This window comes from Convolutriloba macropyga, chromosome 4 (genome assembly GCF_964194025.1).
Source record: "Convolutriloba macropyga chromosome 4, txConMacr16.3, whole genome shotgun sequence".
In the NCBI taxonomy this organism is placed as follows: domain Eukaryota; kingdom Metazoa; phylum Xenacoelomorpha; order Acoela; family Convolutidae; genus Convolutriloba; species Convolutriloba macropyga.
In genome coordinates this window covers 72,527,062-72,540,643 of record NC_134471.1, presented here as the reverse complement: position 1 = coordinate 72,540,643, position 13,582 = coordinate 72,527,062, and the positions used below count along the sequence as shown (strand labels likewise).

The window sequence follows — 13,582 nt, the reverse complement described above, 5'->3', positions numbered from 1 at the left end:
AACTACGCAGCTAACTGTAGCATCCCTGTTAACCCCTTTAGTACAACTACTAACATCGTGCCACCCTTCGTCACGCCGGTTATACATCCAACATACGGGCATACTGCTCCGATACCATTGTGTTGGGGTGGCCCACCGCATCCCACGCCTCCAGCGCCAGCATCTGAAAATGCAAGCTTGATTAAGGCATTCACTGACGCCTTATCTAGCAAGAGGAATGAACCACTACCCGAATGGAAGTTGTCACAATACAGTGGGGATCCTCTACAGTGGCACGAATGGTATGGTCAATTTAAAAGCGCAATTGACTCTCAGTCCTTAACTGATGATGTAAAATTGACATACCTTAAGACCCTCGTTACAGGTAAAGCTAAAACAGCTATAGCTGAGTTCGCCTACTGCGGCGCAATGTACAAAGACGCACTGAGGACCTTAGAACGTAAATTTGGCCAACCACAGGCGGTCGTAAGTGCACATTTGGACAAACTCAACAGCTTTCCACCATTGAAGATGCACAATAGCGATAACATCATTAACTACTCGGGGTGCATTTCAAGTCTTGTCGGGGTATTTAAATCGCTGTCATACGATTCGGATTTAAAGAGCGCTGCGCTTCTCAACACCGCCGTACAGAAGCTACCACCCAATATGAAGGAGTCATGGTCACTCTTCACGGTCAAAAAGCATTGGGTGAAACCTACTCTTCTTGATTTCAACGATTGGTTGAAAGAGAAGGCCGAAGCGCACGATTTAATGAAGAATACCGCACTTAAAGCAAGGACTGAGGATACCAACAACTCAGTAACCAGATCAAAAGTTGCTTCAAAGGCATTTGCTGCAAATACGCAACAGAAGAGTAACTTTAAGCCGCAACAGAGATCTCCGTCAACATCAATCTCTAGTTGCATTGTATGCAAAGGCTACCACCGGTTGTGGGAATGCCGTGTCTTTAAGGAAAAGACTCCCACACAGAGAGCCAAGGTCGTGGCTGAGGCAAAGCTCTGTTTCTCTTGTTTGCGTGATAAACACATGTTTAGGCAATGTCCAAGTCCCCGTAAGTGTAGGAAAGATGGTTGCAACAGCTCCCATAACACCTTACTTCATGGAGCTGAAAGGGTTTTTCCAGCTAAACCCTCAACAAACAACAACATCGATACTTCGAAGTCGAACGCAGGTACAAGTAGGCCATCTACTGGTCAACAGCAACCAAGCAAAACAACCACTTTGTCTTCCGTGACGGATGTCAAAGGCCTCCTTCAGGTCACGGAACTGAAAGTTACTAATTCTTCTGGTCTTAGTACTACGGCGTTGGTTTTATGCGATACCGCTTGCAGTAACTCTTGGGTGTCCGATAGTCTCGCAGCTAGACTCGGTTTGCAGGGTACCGCATTAAAACTGACCGTCAAGGGTATAAACACGGAAGAACTCATAGACACAAAGGTGGTTCAATTGACTGTGACACCTCACAAAGATCAAGACTTCGAAGCATTTACTGTACGTCCCTACGTGAGGGAAACATTAAACGTAGGTTCCGACATCATTGACGTGAAGTCCATGCAAGAAACGTACCCACATTTGGCAGTTCTAGATCCAGTAAGATATAGCTATGGAGAAATTGAGATGATACTTGGACAGGATGTCTACCATGCCATCCGCCCGTTAGAGTATTTTTCAGCCGACGAAAAGTGCTCACCATTCGCTGTCCGCTTGCCCATAGGTTGGGTTTTAAGTGGCCCACTCCCGTCAAGCTCAAGTTTAGTCTCCACGTGTTTCAAAGCCAATATTGAACAGGATTTTGAATTAGCTTGTCAGGTTAAATCTTGGTATGATATGGAATCGTACGGCGCGTTCAAGCAAGTTGACCCAAGATCCGCAGCGGATGCTCGCGCGCAGGAAATACTTGAAACAACAACCTTCCATAACGGCCAAAGATACGATGTCGGTATGTTATGGGCTGATGACAACACCCAGCTCCCGAATAACTACTTTTCGTCACTGGTACAGCTCAAGTCTCTCGAAAAGCGGCTATCGAGAGATACATCATTGAAAGAAACTTATGCTAATACCATCCGTGAAGACTTGGAAAAAGGTTACTTAATTACAGTCCCTGATGCTCACAAGGTAGAGCAGCGGTCGGATAGAGAGTGGTACCTACCACACCATCCCGTAATCAATCCGAACAAACCGGGAAAAGTGCGTAGGGTATTAAATGGTGCAGCAAAGTTCCACGGTACTTCTTTGAATAAATCTTTGCTCACTGGCCCCGACCTCCTCCAAAACCTAATCCATGTACTACTTAGGTTCCGTCAACATCAATTTGCCGTGTCCGCAGATATCGAGGGTATGTTCCTCCAAGTGGGTGTCCCTGATTGGGACCAGCCATCACTGCGTTTTTTGTGGCGGGAGGACCCCACAACAAATGTTGTAGTGTATCAATACACGCGCCATATATTCGGGGCTAAAGACTCGCCCACATGCGCTAACTATGCACTGCAACGCACGGCCCGAGACAATGATCTTCAGTACCCGGAAGCAACCAAAGCCGTCCTAGAAAACTTCTACATGGACGATTACTTGGATTCGGTGGAGTCACCTGAGAGGGCTCTCAAAAGATCGAAGGAGTTGGTACAACTTCTCCATCTAGGTGGGTTCAAGCTTACTAAGTTCGTAAGCAATGTACCAAATCTGGCTGATCGAATTGATGGGTCACCTCAGTCCACCGAACCAAGAGTAATTTCCTCATCTAAGGAGGAATCTTCGCACGTGCTTGGGTTGAAATGGGATCACAACAATGATACTCTAGTTGTGAGTCGGGGTACCTCCAGTACAGTAACTAAGTCTTTAACACAACGCTTGGTATTGAGCCTAGTGTCTAAGGTGTTCGATCCCATCGGCCTAATGGCACCATTTACTGTTGGTGCCCGATTGTTACTAAAGGACATCTGGCGTATCAGCGGGCAGCACTGGGATGAAGAATTACCAAAAGACACTGTTGAAAGGTTCCTCGAATGGAGTGTAGAACTACCCAAACTTGCCGCAATCACTATACCAAGGAGCTACTTTTCCGGAAACTTTGAACACCTGGAACTACACATGTTTGGCGATAGTTCACAAGAAGTTTTCAGTGCCGTTGCATTTCTCCGAGCTCGAGTAACTACTTCGAGTGGGCCCCAAACGGAGCTTGCGTTTGTCCTGGGTAAAGCTCGCGTAGCACCTATGAAGGTCATGACTGTTCCAAAGCTGGAATTACAGGCAGCGCTACTGGCCGCTCGATTGAAACAAGATATCTGTCGAGCTCTCACAGTAAAAGTCAACAGGGTTTTCATGTGGACCGACAGCACTACTGTCTTGCAATGGCTTAACTCTGCAACCAAGCACCCAATATTTATTGCAAACCGTGTTTGCGAGATTTTAGAACACACTAGCGTTGACGAATGGAACCACGTTGCCTCAAGCAATAATCCAGCAGATGCCGGTACTCGTGGTATGTCCGCTGAGGTTTTGCAATCAAGTAGCTGGGTGAGGGGTCCAGATTTCTTAAGAACCACGGAATTCCCGTTCGAACCAAGCATCGAAGTAGTTAAAAACATCAAACTTGGTATAACAACTAAGGAAACTGACGAAACCAATACATCATTGGCCGCATCCGTAACCAAGTCAACTAAGGAACCGCCCCCGCAACTAATTCCCTTCGATAAGTACAGTTCTTATCAGAAGTTGCTACGGATAACAGCGTACGCACTCCGCTTGTTACCTTCTCACGAATGTTACCGTAACGTCGATGGTAGCATCATAGACCCCACGGAGCTTGACGAAGCCGAGCGTCATCTCCAGTATCTTGTGCAAGGGGAGTCATTCAATGCAGAGAGAAAAGATCTTCTCGAAAACAAACCCGTTAAACGGAGTAGCCGTATTGCCCCGTTTTCTCCCTTTATTGGGCCAAATCGTCTAATCCGATCGGCAGGCCGCATCAAGCGGTTGGTCGAAGTTGACTTTGATGTAAAACATCCTATCGTTCTGGACGCACGCCATGCATTTGTAAAGTTGTTCCTCAGGCACACGCACGTCAAACATCATCATCAAGGTATTGATTACCTGCGGGCAAAAGTACAAGAACGTTATACTATCCTTAAATTACGTTCCTCACTACGTTCCATTAAATCTAACTGCCTTACGTGCAGGATGTTCCGCGCTGCCACTATTCAACCCATCATGGCTGATCTCCCAGTAGAAAGACTTGCATACCAGTCTCCTCCCTTCACGAACACCGGGGTCGACTACTTCGGCCCGTTTTACGTTACTGTACGTAGGACTACCGAGAAGAGGTGGGGTTTCCTCTTCACATGCTTAACTACTCGTGCCGTTCATGTCGAAATCGTTCCTTCCATGGACGCCAGTTCGTGTGTAATGGGAGTGGAGCGGTTCGTCTCCCGTCGACGTACACCAGCCATTATTTGGTCAGACAATGGCACTAACTTTGTTGGCGCGGAAAAAGAACTACGCCAGAACATCGAAAAGTGGAACACCATCAACATCGCTGTAGAACTTGCCCACAAAGGCATCAAGTGGAGGTTCAACCCGCCCAGTGCGCCACACCAAGGTGGCATCTGGGAGAGGCTAGTACGTAGTTTCAAGCGCGTACTTTACACAATCCTTGGAACACGTCGCCTAACGGATGAGGTTTTAAGTACCACTTTTTGTCTGGTCGAACATGCACTTAATTCACGTCCGCTAACGCCCGTAAGCGCCGACCCGTCCGACCTAGGAGCATTAACACCTAATCACTTTCTCCTCGGTAACCAAGCACGTAGTCTCCCGTCCATCATTGGCGTAGATGAGTTTGATCACCGTAAACGTTACGCCCGCGCGCAGTCTTACGCTAACGCTATTTGGTCTCGTTGGATCAAAGAATACGTACCGGCGCTGAACCGACGTTCCAAGTGGCAGACGCCTGCCGAGCATCACCTTAAGACCGGTGATTTGGTTTGGGTAGTTGAAGAGACCAACCCAAGGGGTTGCTACCCCACTGCTCGGATCACTGAACTTCGTTACGGTTCCGACAGCGTCGCACGCTCCGCCGTATTGCGCACGTCCTCCGGATCGCTCGTTCGCCCGCTTGTAAAATTAGTACCCATTCTCCCAGCATCTTCTTCTGGGCCGGAGGATGTTAGTAACTAAATAGATTTAAGCGAGAGATTATTAACCAATCAGAATCGAGTATTTAAATTACGTATAGAATTGCGTCTAATATACATAAAAAGTTCCGGAAAAGTTCGTATAACCTAATTTTAAGTAAATAATACCATGATATGTATCGAATAAGGCGGTTTTAGGCTTAATATTTTTAGGTTCTCTAGACGATTGTTGATCGATTATGAACTGATTCTGACGTCAATGACATCAGACAAAAAACCAGTAAAAGAGCATCAAAAAAACCTTGCCGTCTAAACTCTCACTTGTTGCTATGTACGTACTAGACTTAATACGTTAAGAATGCTGATACGTTGCTTTATATATCGATTTGGAAGACTGACGATGAATGAGTTGAATTGAGCATCCGAAAGAGTGGTTTTACACCTTTATAAAAAGTGTTAAAGTTTAGTTTGAGTTGTTGCACCAGAATCAACGGAATAAATTGACTGACTTCAAGCCAGTATGTTTTTTTGTCAAACGAAAAAAGATAAATATTAAGGACAATACCACTAACCAACAGCCGTCAACATTGTACCCAAAGTCATTTGCGTCACTGCAATGCCCACAAAAATAGCCACAACTGGGAAGTTCCGAGAACTGGCTGGCAAAATATCCGCAATGGTTCCAAATGACACGATAGCGGCGAGCAGGACCGTAATTGCCAGCGACAACTTTTCACCCGACTCGGGCGGAACCAAATAAACAAGACCCGACAGAATGTACAGAAGCATGTTAGGTAGCATAAAAATGACTGAATAGAATAAATGTTCACGTTTTAGGTTGACCTCGACAATCATTTGGTCAAAAACGGCGTTAAACCGCCATGCACGCTCACCGAATGAGATTGCAACTGGTTCAATAAGCTCCCACTCGTCGTGCTTTTTGTAGTATGCGAGATCTGCAATTTCAAGAGGAATGTTCGAGTCCGGGCCTGAAAGACAGAAATGACCTGTCACGATTTTGCCAAAGACTCACCTACCAGATTTTTCCAACACACTAAATTAAGTTAAGGTAAATTTACTTAAAAGCATCCTAACTCGCCTTAAGTGTTCACGTAGATTTGCTTTTCCTTAACTCACCTTAACTAAGACCAATTTTACCTGAACTTTATTTGAAACGTTAAGGCCTCACTCATAAAAACCTTAAATTTTACTCTAACTTGCCTTAAAATTACATGAATTAATAACTTAACATTACCTTAAAAATTCCTGAACTTTCCCTGAACAACGGTTCCGTTAAATTAAATTTACCTTAACATTTCTTAGTGTGAACGACTCTTGATAGGAACGGAATTATTTTTGTACATATTAATGAAAAGATACTTTTAACAATTGTGCTTGAACAGTGGAACGAGGATTTCAAAAAGCGTACCACGTCTCAAATGTTGGGGTTTTCGTAGGCGAGACGTGTTCTAACTTAAGTGTTCTCTTAAACCAATGTATTGTTGAAAACTGTGATAGTTGATATGAATACATTTAACGGATCCTAAAAAACTCAGTATCAGTACTCAAATTTTAGTTCTAAAATATTAAATTCTATCGATGGTGCTAGGAAAATAGGCGGACAGGGCGTTTAACCGACAAGGAAAAAATGAGAAATTTAGCCGACAGTTTTATCATAATTGGTCAAAAAAGTCTCATTGATCCATATATCAGTAGTTCGGCGGACCACTATCTTTGGTGTGCGGTCGGTGGCGCTCCACTTGAACTCTCTGTGGCAGCAACCAGCCATGACGGGGGGAGGCGGGAAGTGGTTGCGACTACATATAGACCTTCGTTACGCTAGTTGACGGTACATTTGTCCACTTCAGGAATAATGATTTAAATTGGCCAATCACAGCTTCAGAATTAATTTTATCGCTCATTTTACTTAAATTGTCGGCAAAATTTCTCATTTTTTGGTTGTCGGTTAAACGCCATGTCGACCAATACGGCGGTCACCTTCATCGGTACCGATGCTCTGATCAGACTGTTCAGAGCACAAGCGGATGTCATCATAAGTGAATTCAAGCATACTTCGGTATGATTACTAACAGCATATATTTTTGATCAAAACCCGTGTTAAGGAATTTTGTTTTTCACTTGTAAGAAGTCGTCGTTTTTTAATCGTTTTCCTTAGACAAAAACGATCAAAGCCTTTACGTGGTAATCGTCGTTTTGTTCGTTATTTCGTCGTTATTTTTACGTAAGATTGTAAGCTGGGATTGGAACCATTATACTCCCAATAAATTACCTGATGCTCTGCTCCATGCGCTATCAGGCCCTTACTACAGATATGCTAAAACGATTTTTTATTAGCAACAATCTTTACTTCGGAGTGAGAGCAATTAAACGACGAAAAAAACGATCACAAAACGATAATTTCTTTGGGAAAAAAACGACGTAAGAAACGACAAAAACGACAAAAAACGATCAAAAAACGACGATTGCATTTGAAATATTAAACGACGTAAGAAACGACAACAAAACGACGAAAAACGATCATTTATTACACGTAAAAGACAACTTAAACGACGCAAACTAATGAAAATGAAGAAAACGACGAAAACGACGGTTTCTTTCAAAAAATATTGTCGTTTTTTCGTAGTTGTCCTCAACACGGGAAGTCATTTTGTGTGCACTTCAAGCGCGTGAAAGTTACTCGAGCGCACGTGTTTGGTGAATTAATTGATTGAGATTAATTTGAGCTCACTATGAGCGTGGATAAAATTTCGAGCGCCGTTGAGTTCAATTAGAGACCATTTTTGTTTAGGATGGTCTGATTAGGGGTCATTTCGATCTGGCACGGCACCTTTAACAATAGTAGCAAGTCTCTTGATAAGTTAATATCTTAGTAATCTATCATTTCAGTTGAATCTGCCCAGATCTTTTTATAAAAATATTAATTCAACAGTTGTTTATGCGCCGACATTAAAAGCGGACCAACTGGTATTAGCGGCTACTGCCTTTGGTTGTGATCAAAGCCAATAGATCCCAATTTAGATTTCGACCTGTCTACCTAATGTTGCTCCGATACCAAAGTTCAACTAACCCAATCTGTAGAACTTTTTGTCGATAGCCCAAGGGCCGAATTTGAATTCACAGGTCTGTTGATCGTATGGGAACATTGATACATCGAAGTCGCAAGAGAACTTGATGGTGGACATGGAGGTTCGGTAGGCGACTAGACCAGTGGGTCCAAAGACAACTTGATGGTCGAAAGATTGGTGAACAATATCAATAGCATCCAGTTCAACTAAAACAATCAATTAAATTGGAAGTGCCTGGTTTCGCTCCTGTGAAAAGACTTGATAGCCTAGGCAGAAGTAGATCAAAAAGAATCTTTTCCCAAATTCTTCGCGGTTGATTTTATTAACCTATGGTTGAACCATTATTCGACCCCTGAATTGTTTTTTACCGCTGTTTTGGAAACGACAACGTTGGTATCGTGGTTGTTTTTTCCTATCATAAAGTAAAAAGTTGCGAACTGAAAAACTACCCTTTGAGCAAGCTCACTTCTCAGTTTCCCATTCCAATTTATCGTTTTCTAAATCAATAAAAAATATAAATCAGAAACATATATCATGTATTTAAAATGGAATTTTTCAATTGAGTTTTATAATTGAAAGTTTTATAAATCATCTCTGTTATTGTCCAACATCAAACTTTATTAATCCAAAATGAAAATCGCCAGATTTGTCTTAATCAAGAAATCAGAATGCATTTGCATGAGGATCTGAATAACAAAAACATGATTTGTGAAGCAACTCTGAAATATTCAGACCGAAATTTAATTTTGACAAACCACATTGGACTAAATTTGAACTGGGAACAAATATAATTTTGAAACTGCAGTATATTAAAAAGCATATTAAGAAAAATTAATAATTGTTGTCAGAGCTAACGCGTTTAACGTTGATTTTATATAAATTCAACACTTTCACTTCTTCACAGAAAAATTATGAAAGAATATTGTGGCAAACTTTCAATAAGTTTTCAGCGCTTGCTGAAGTTGGTTTATATTTTTTCGCAAAATATTCCTCCGCCCGGGTACTCGGCTTCCGATTACAAGAGCACATTGATGCCGTCTAATACTTTTTAGAACACCTGATATATATGTAATTACCAATATCTGCTTCCCAGAATGTCCCCTTGGGAACAAGAAGAGCTTGTCGTTGGAACTCTGATGAATTCCACTTGGCTTCTTCAGAATAGTAGTAGTAATACAACCACAGTTTAACTGTTATCACTCCTTGCTGTTCGTTCACATCTGAGATTTGGTACAAGTCTGAAAAAAATGTTGAAGCATAATGCATTTTATTCATGTTTGCAAGAAATGATTTTTTTTAATTTTCCCATAACGGGAAAGATATCAAAAGCCTATTTTTTCAGTAATTTTTAGGTAAACAGTTTGCCTTCGCGAGATAGGCCTCATTTGATACCATTTATAAGACCTCTTTAACAACTGACTGCCAAAATTATATCATTATCTAATGTTATATCGCCTGAGGATTCATCAAAGTTTCACTAAACAAACAATGATAAGTACGACAATTATGAAAAACGTTTTAAAAGATAGTTGGTGCCAAAAAATGGTATTTCCTATAGTTCCACTTAATCTAATATCGGTGTGAGATTGTGTAAGAAAATCTCGGCTTAGTGCTGATTCACTTTTGCACTGAGTTTTTGAGTACACATTTATCAGAAGCAAGGGAGAGACTATAATTATATTGAAAAGTTTGCAGCAACAAACAATTTGAAAAAACTCAAATGAAGTTTAAATTTAAAAGTAAAAATTAAAAAAACTACAAAAATTGAAATTTAAGCCAATGAGCTTGGATATCTGTTTCTCAACATTTCTTTAACTGCTCTCTGTTTTTGAATTTTATTACAATATAAATATATATATATATGTATATATATATATGTATATATATATATATATATATATATATATATATATATTCACTCTCTATATACTTTAACAAATTATATATATATATATATATATATATATAAATATATATTTATATATATATATATATATATATATATATATAAAGAACAAAAGAAACATTAATGGATCAAAAAAGTCGAAATGAAATTTAAATAGAACCCTAGAAGAAAAGTCTACCGGCATTTGATGCACACAAAAAGAGGAAATTCTGCGAGGTGTTTTTATATATATAAATATATTTATATAAATATATTATATATATATATATATATATATATATATATATATATATATGCATATCCATTTTGATCATACTCTATCAGAATTTTAGGTTTAGTTCACCATAGGATAATATTTTAAAGCCGCTGGATAACGCATCAATGAATTCGCCAAAAAACAATCAAACTTGCAAGAACACAATTTCTCAAGCAGTTTGAAAGAGTTGAGCAAAAATTCCCAGTTTGATTTCATGGTGCATACGTGATCCAATTATCTTAACTAGAAAATGAGAAGACAACTGATCAAAAAAACTTATAACAGCTCAGATCTCGAGTCAAAATTTACAAAAATTGAGAAGAAAAAATGGCAATTTTCAACTCATTTAAATATTTTAAGCCTTTGATAGTGAAAAATATAATCAGAGGTAAAATTTGGAGCTAAAGAAGCAGACCAGAACTGGAAAAAGCAGAACCTGATTTTCTTTGAAGTAAATCTATGTTACAATATTTGGACAATATACTTTTTTTCAGAAATATCAGACAATTTATAACAAAAAACATATGATTAAAAGGTGGAGACATACTGAAAAGCATGACTGCATTTAACAATGAGCAACTTGTTCATGGTGCACTGCAATTGATAACTGCCCTCTTTGTTTTTCTTCAAAAATTGCAGATGGCAACAAAGAGATAAAAAATTTTGAAGAAGATACAAAAACAACAAGTGAAGGCAAAATTGACAAATTCACCGGGGTTATTAATAAGCAAAATGTGTCCTAAACATTGTTTTCATCCACAAAAAAGAAAAAATTAATCCATGTTTTATAAGTCTGATACACAAGTCATTGCTCAGCAAAAAAGACAAAACAGTAAAAAGGGAAGAAAATCTAAATGCCAACAATCCTTTTTAAACAATGAAAAGGTTCAAAGTCACGATCTCTAGCTGAAAAACGAAATCACTGAAAAATATTACTTGGCTAGAGTATAAAACTATCTAGAACAGTTAGTACTCAGACTAAAAGCAAAACAGGAAAGGAAAAAAATAAATCATAAGCAAACATCGATAATCAGTTTAAATTTGCGGAGGTTAACAAATTTAAAGATATTAAAAGCAGAAAATATTGATCTAATCAAACATTATAGAAAAAACTACGGCTCTCTAGAAGTCCCAATGGTTCGTTACAGATGATAACAAAAGAAGAACCAGAAAGACGACATTTCATTGTGTCAAAACCACATAGTCTAAAGTATTTCAAAAAAAAAATTCAAAACAATTTCACTTATGTTTCAATAGAAAATCACATATTACCTTTAATCAACGACATTTAATGAAAACCAGAAAGAAAATCCAATAGAGGCAAAAGGCAAAATTTAACTCAATAATCGTAAAAAAGAAAGCGTAAGAGCTGTAGAAACAATAAAATATTGACTTAGTAATGCCAGCATAGAGAACCAAGTCGTTTTCTCATTGATTGGTTTAGGTTATTAGAACACAAAACTAACCAAAAATGCCCGCAGAATTATGTATTTAACCAAAATTTACCGAGATGAAAAAAAAATATACGAATGAAAACTGAATAGAGTTCGCATGAACACATTATAGAAGTTCGCTTATGTCTTTTAAAACCGTCACTGAAATTTTTATTCTAAGTGACTAGAAAACAAAATTCACATCAAATAGGTGGAAAACTAATGACGAAATCACAAATGCTTCATGAAAGCACCCTTATCAACATTGAAAGCATATGCTGAGAATCAAAAAGAAAAACTGATAAAAGCAATCAAATTGCGTTTTAAGGCGATTATTAGCACTGAAATGTGCGTTTTGTGTGTGTGTGTGTGTGTGTGTGTGTGTGTGTGTGTGTGTGTGTGTGTGTGTGTGTGTGTGCGTGTGTGTGTGTGTGTGTGTTTGAGTGTGTGTGTGGGGGGGTGTGAGTGCGGCGCGCTTCTAAATTAATCAAAATATCGAAGAAAAAGGACAATATTTAATAAAGTTCTCAATTTTTTCTTTATCATTTTTTTTCTAGTTTTGCAGATTTAGCTCATTTTTGCCACGGAATTATCTCTGAAACTTGACAAGAACCACCTGATGTTTAGGTCTAATTTTTAGCTGTATAAGTATTCCTTAAATCGATTTGGATATTTTATTCTCAGAAACTTAGTCAATTTTATTTTACAAAAGACAGTCCGATGAAAAGCTGGGGAATCTGTGAAGTATCTGCGAACAAAAGATTCTGGTAAAATGCCCACGGCACCATATGGTACGATGAACGGCACGTCGGTTTATCGAACAGAATCTTTAGGCACAGAATCGAGTTTTATTTTAGGCTGACGAGTTGTTCATAATATCAATATGATGAGGTATAAAAGTTTGGGCGCCGAAGAGGTATTACAAATTACCCAAAAAGATATGGACTGTATTGTCGACCATATCATCTGGTGGAACATATTTTGGCAGTGAATTTTGCAAACGTTGCAGCAAATTGTTCTGTTGCGTCACTCCATTTCGGGTATCAGTGCTAGTGGTACTTGTCAACATGTTAGGAAACCCAACAACAATAAACAATAAACAATAGAGGCTCAATGAATTATCTAAGAATCTCATGGTTTTATTTGTCAAAAACATGGATTTTAAAAGCACATCAACAAAACACGTTCGTCAAAACTTGATCGGTTAACTGTGAAGAGTATGAATTTATTATAGCTAACCAGCATTAAATAATTAAGTTGGTCATGTAATGAAGGTAAATAAAAAGTTGTTTTATCAAAAAGATTGTCTTCAACTTCAAACTACAGACAATCTCACCACGCTTAATGCCAAAAATGACCACATTGTAGATAAAATTTTGAACATGGTTTTTAAATTGAGCTCTATAGAAAAAATGTAAAGTATTTTTTATAAGCCCTTTGAACGGATGTGCACGTATAAAAGTTCCAAGCTTTTTTCTATTGGTTTCGTGAGAACTCGTTTTTTGTTTCACAAATCGTTTTTCAGACAAATTTGGAAACGAATCATTTGTTTCATACATTTTTTTCCTTTTACTCTACCTAGGAAGCAGACTTACAAGTGCCTCTTTCTTGATTACTTTTAAGGTTACTATTTGTAATGATCGAATAAAGGATAATAATTTCCAAGTTCAACACATCCCTAGACGCGGAATGAGCGGGAAAAAATGCAATAAATAAGCGGAATTTTAATGGACGCAGTTTAGCAAAATCCGCTCAAAGCACTTACA

At 39.0% G+C, this 13,582-nt stretch overlaps 1 protein-coding gene across 1 annotated transcript in view; it reads right to left on the bottom strand.

Annotated features, from left to right (window-relative positions):
* The window catches only part of LOC142338162 (neuronal acetylcholine receptor subunit eat-2-like), a 41,013-nt gene extending 27,844 nt beyond the window's left edge, over positions 1 to 13,169 (bottom strand). The window contains exons 1-4 of the mRNA XM_075387799.1: positions 12,747 to 13,169; positions 9,298 to 9,459; positions 8,224 to 8,427; positions 5,708 to 6,124 (exon numbers count right to left, since the gene is read on the bottom strand). Of these exons, the coding sequence (XP_075243914.1) occupies positions 5,708 to 6,124; positions 8,224 to 8,427; positions 9,298 to 9,459; positions 12,747 to 12,972 (1,009 nt within the window). The 5' untranslated portion in view covers positions 12,973 to 13,169. The remainder of the gene's footprint in view (positions 1 to 5,707; positions 6,125 to 8,223; positions 8,428 to 9,297; positions 9,460 to 12,746) is intronic.
* Between the last annotated feature and the right edge of the window lie 413 nt (positions 13,170 to 13,582).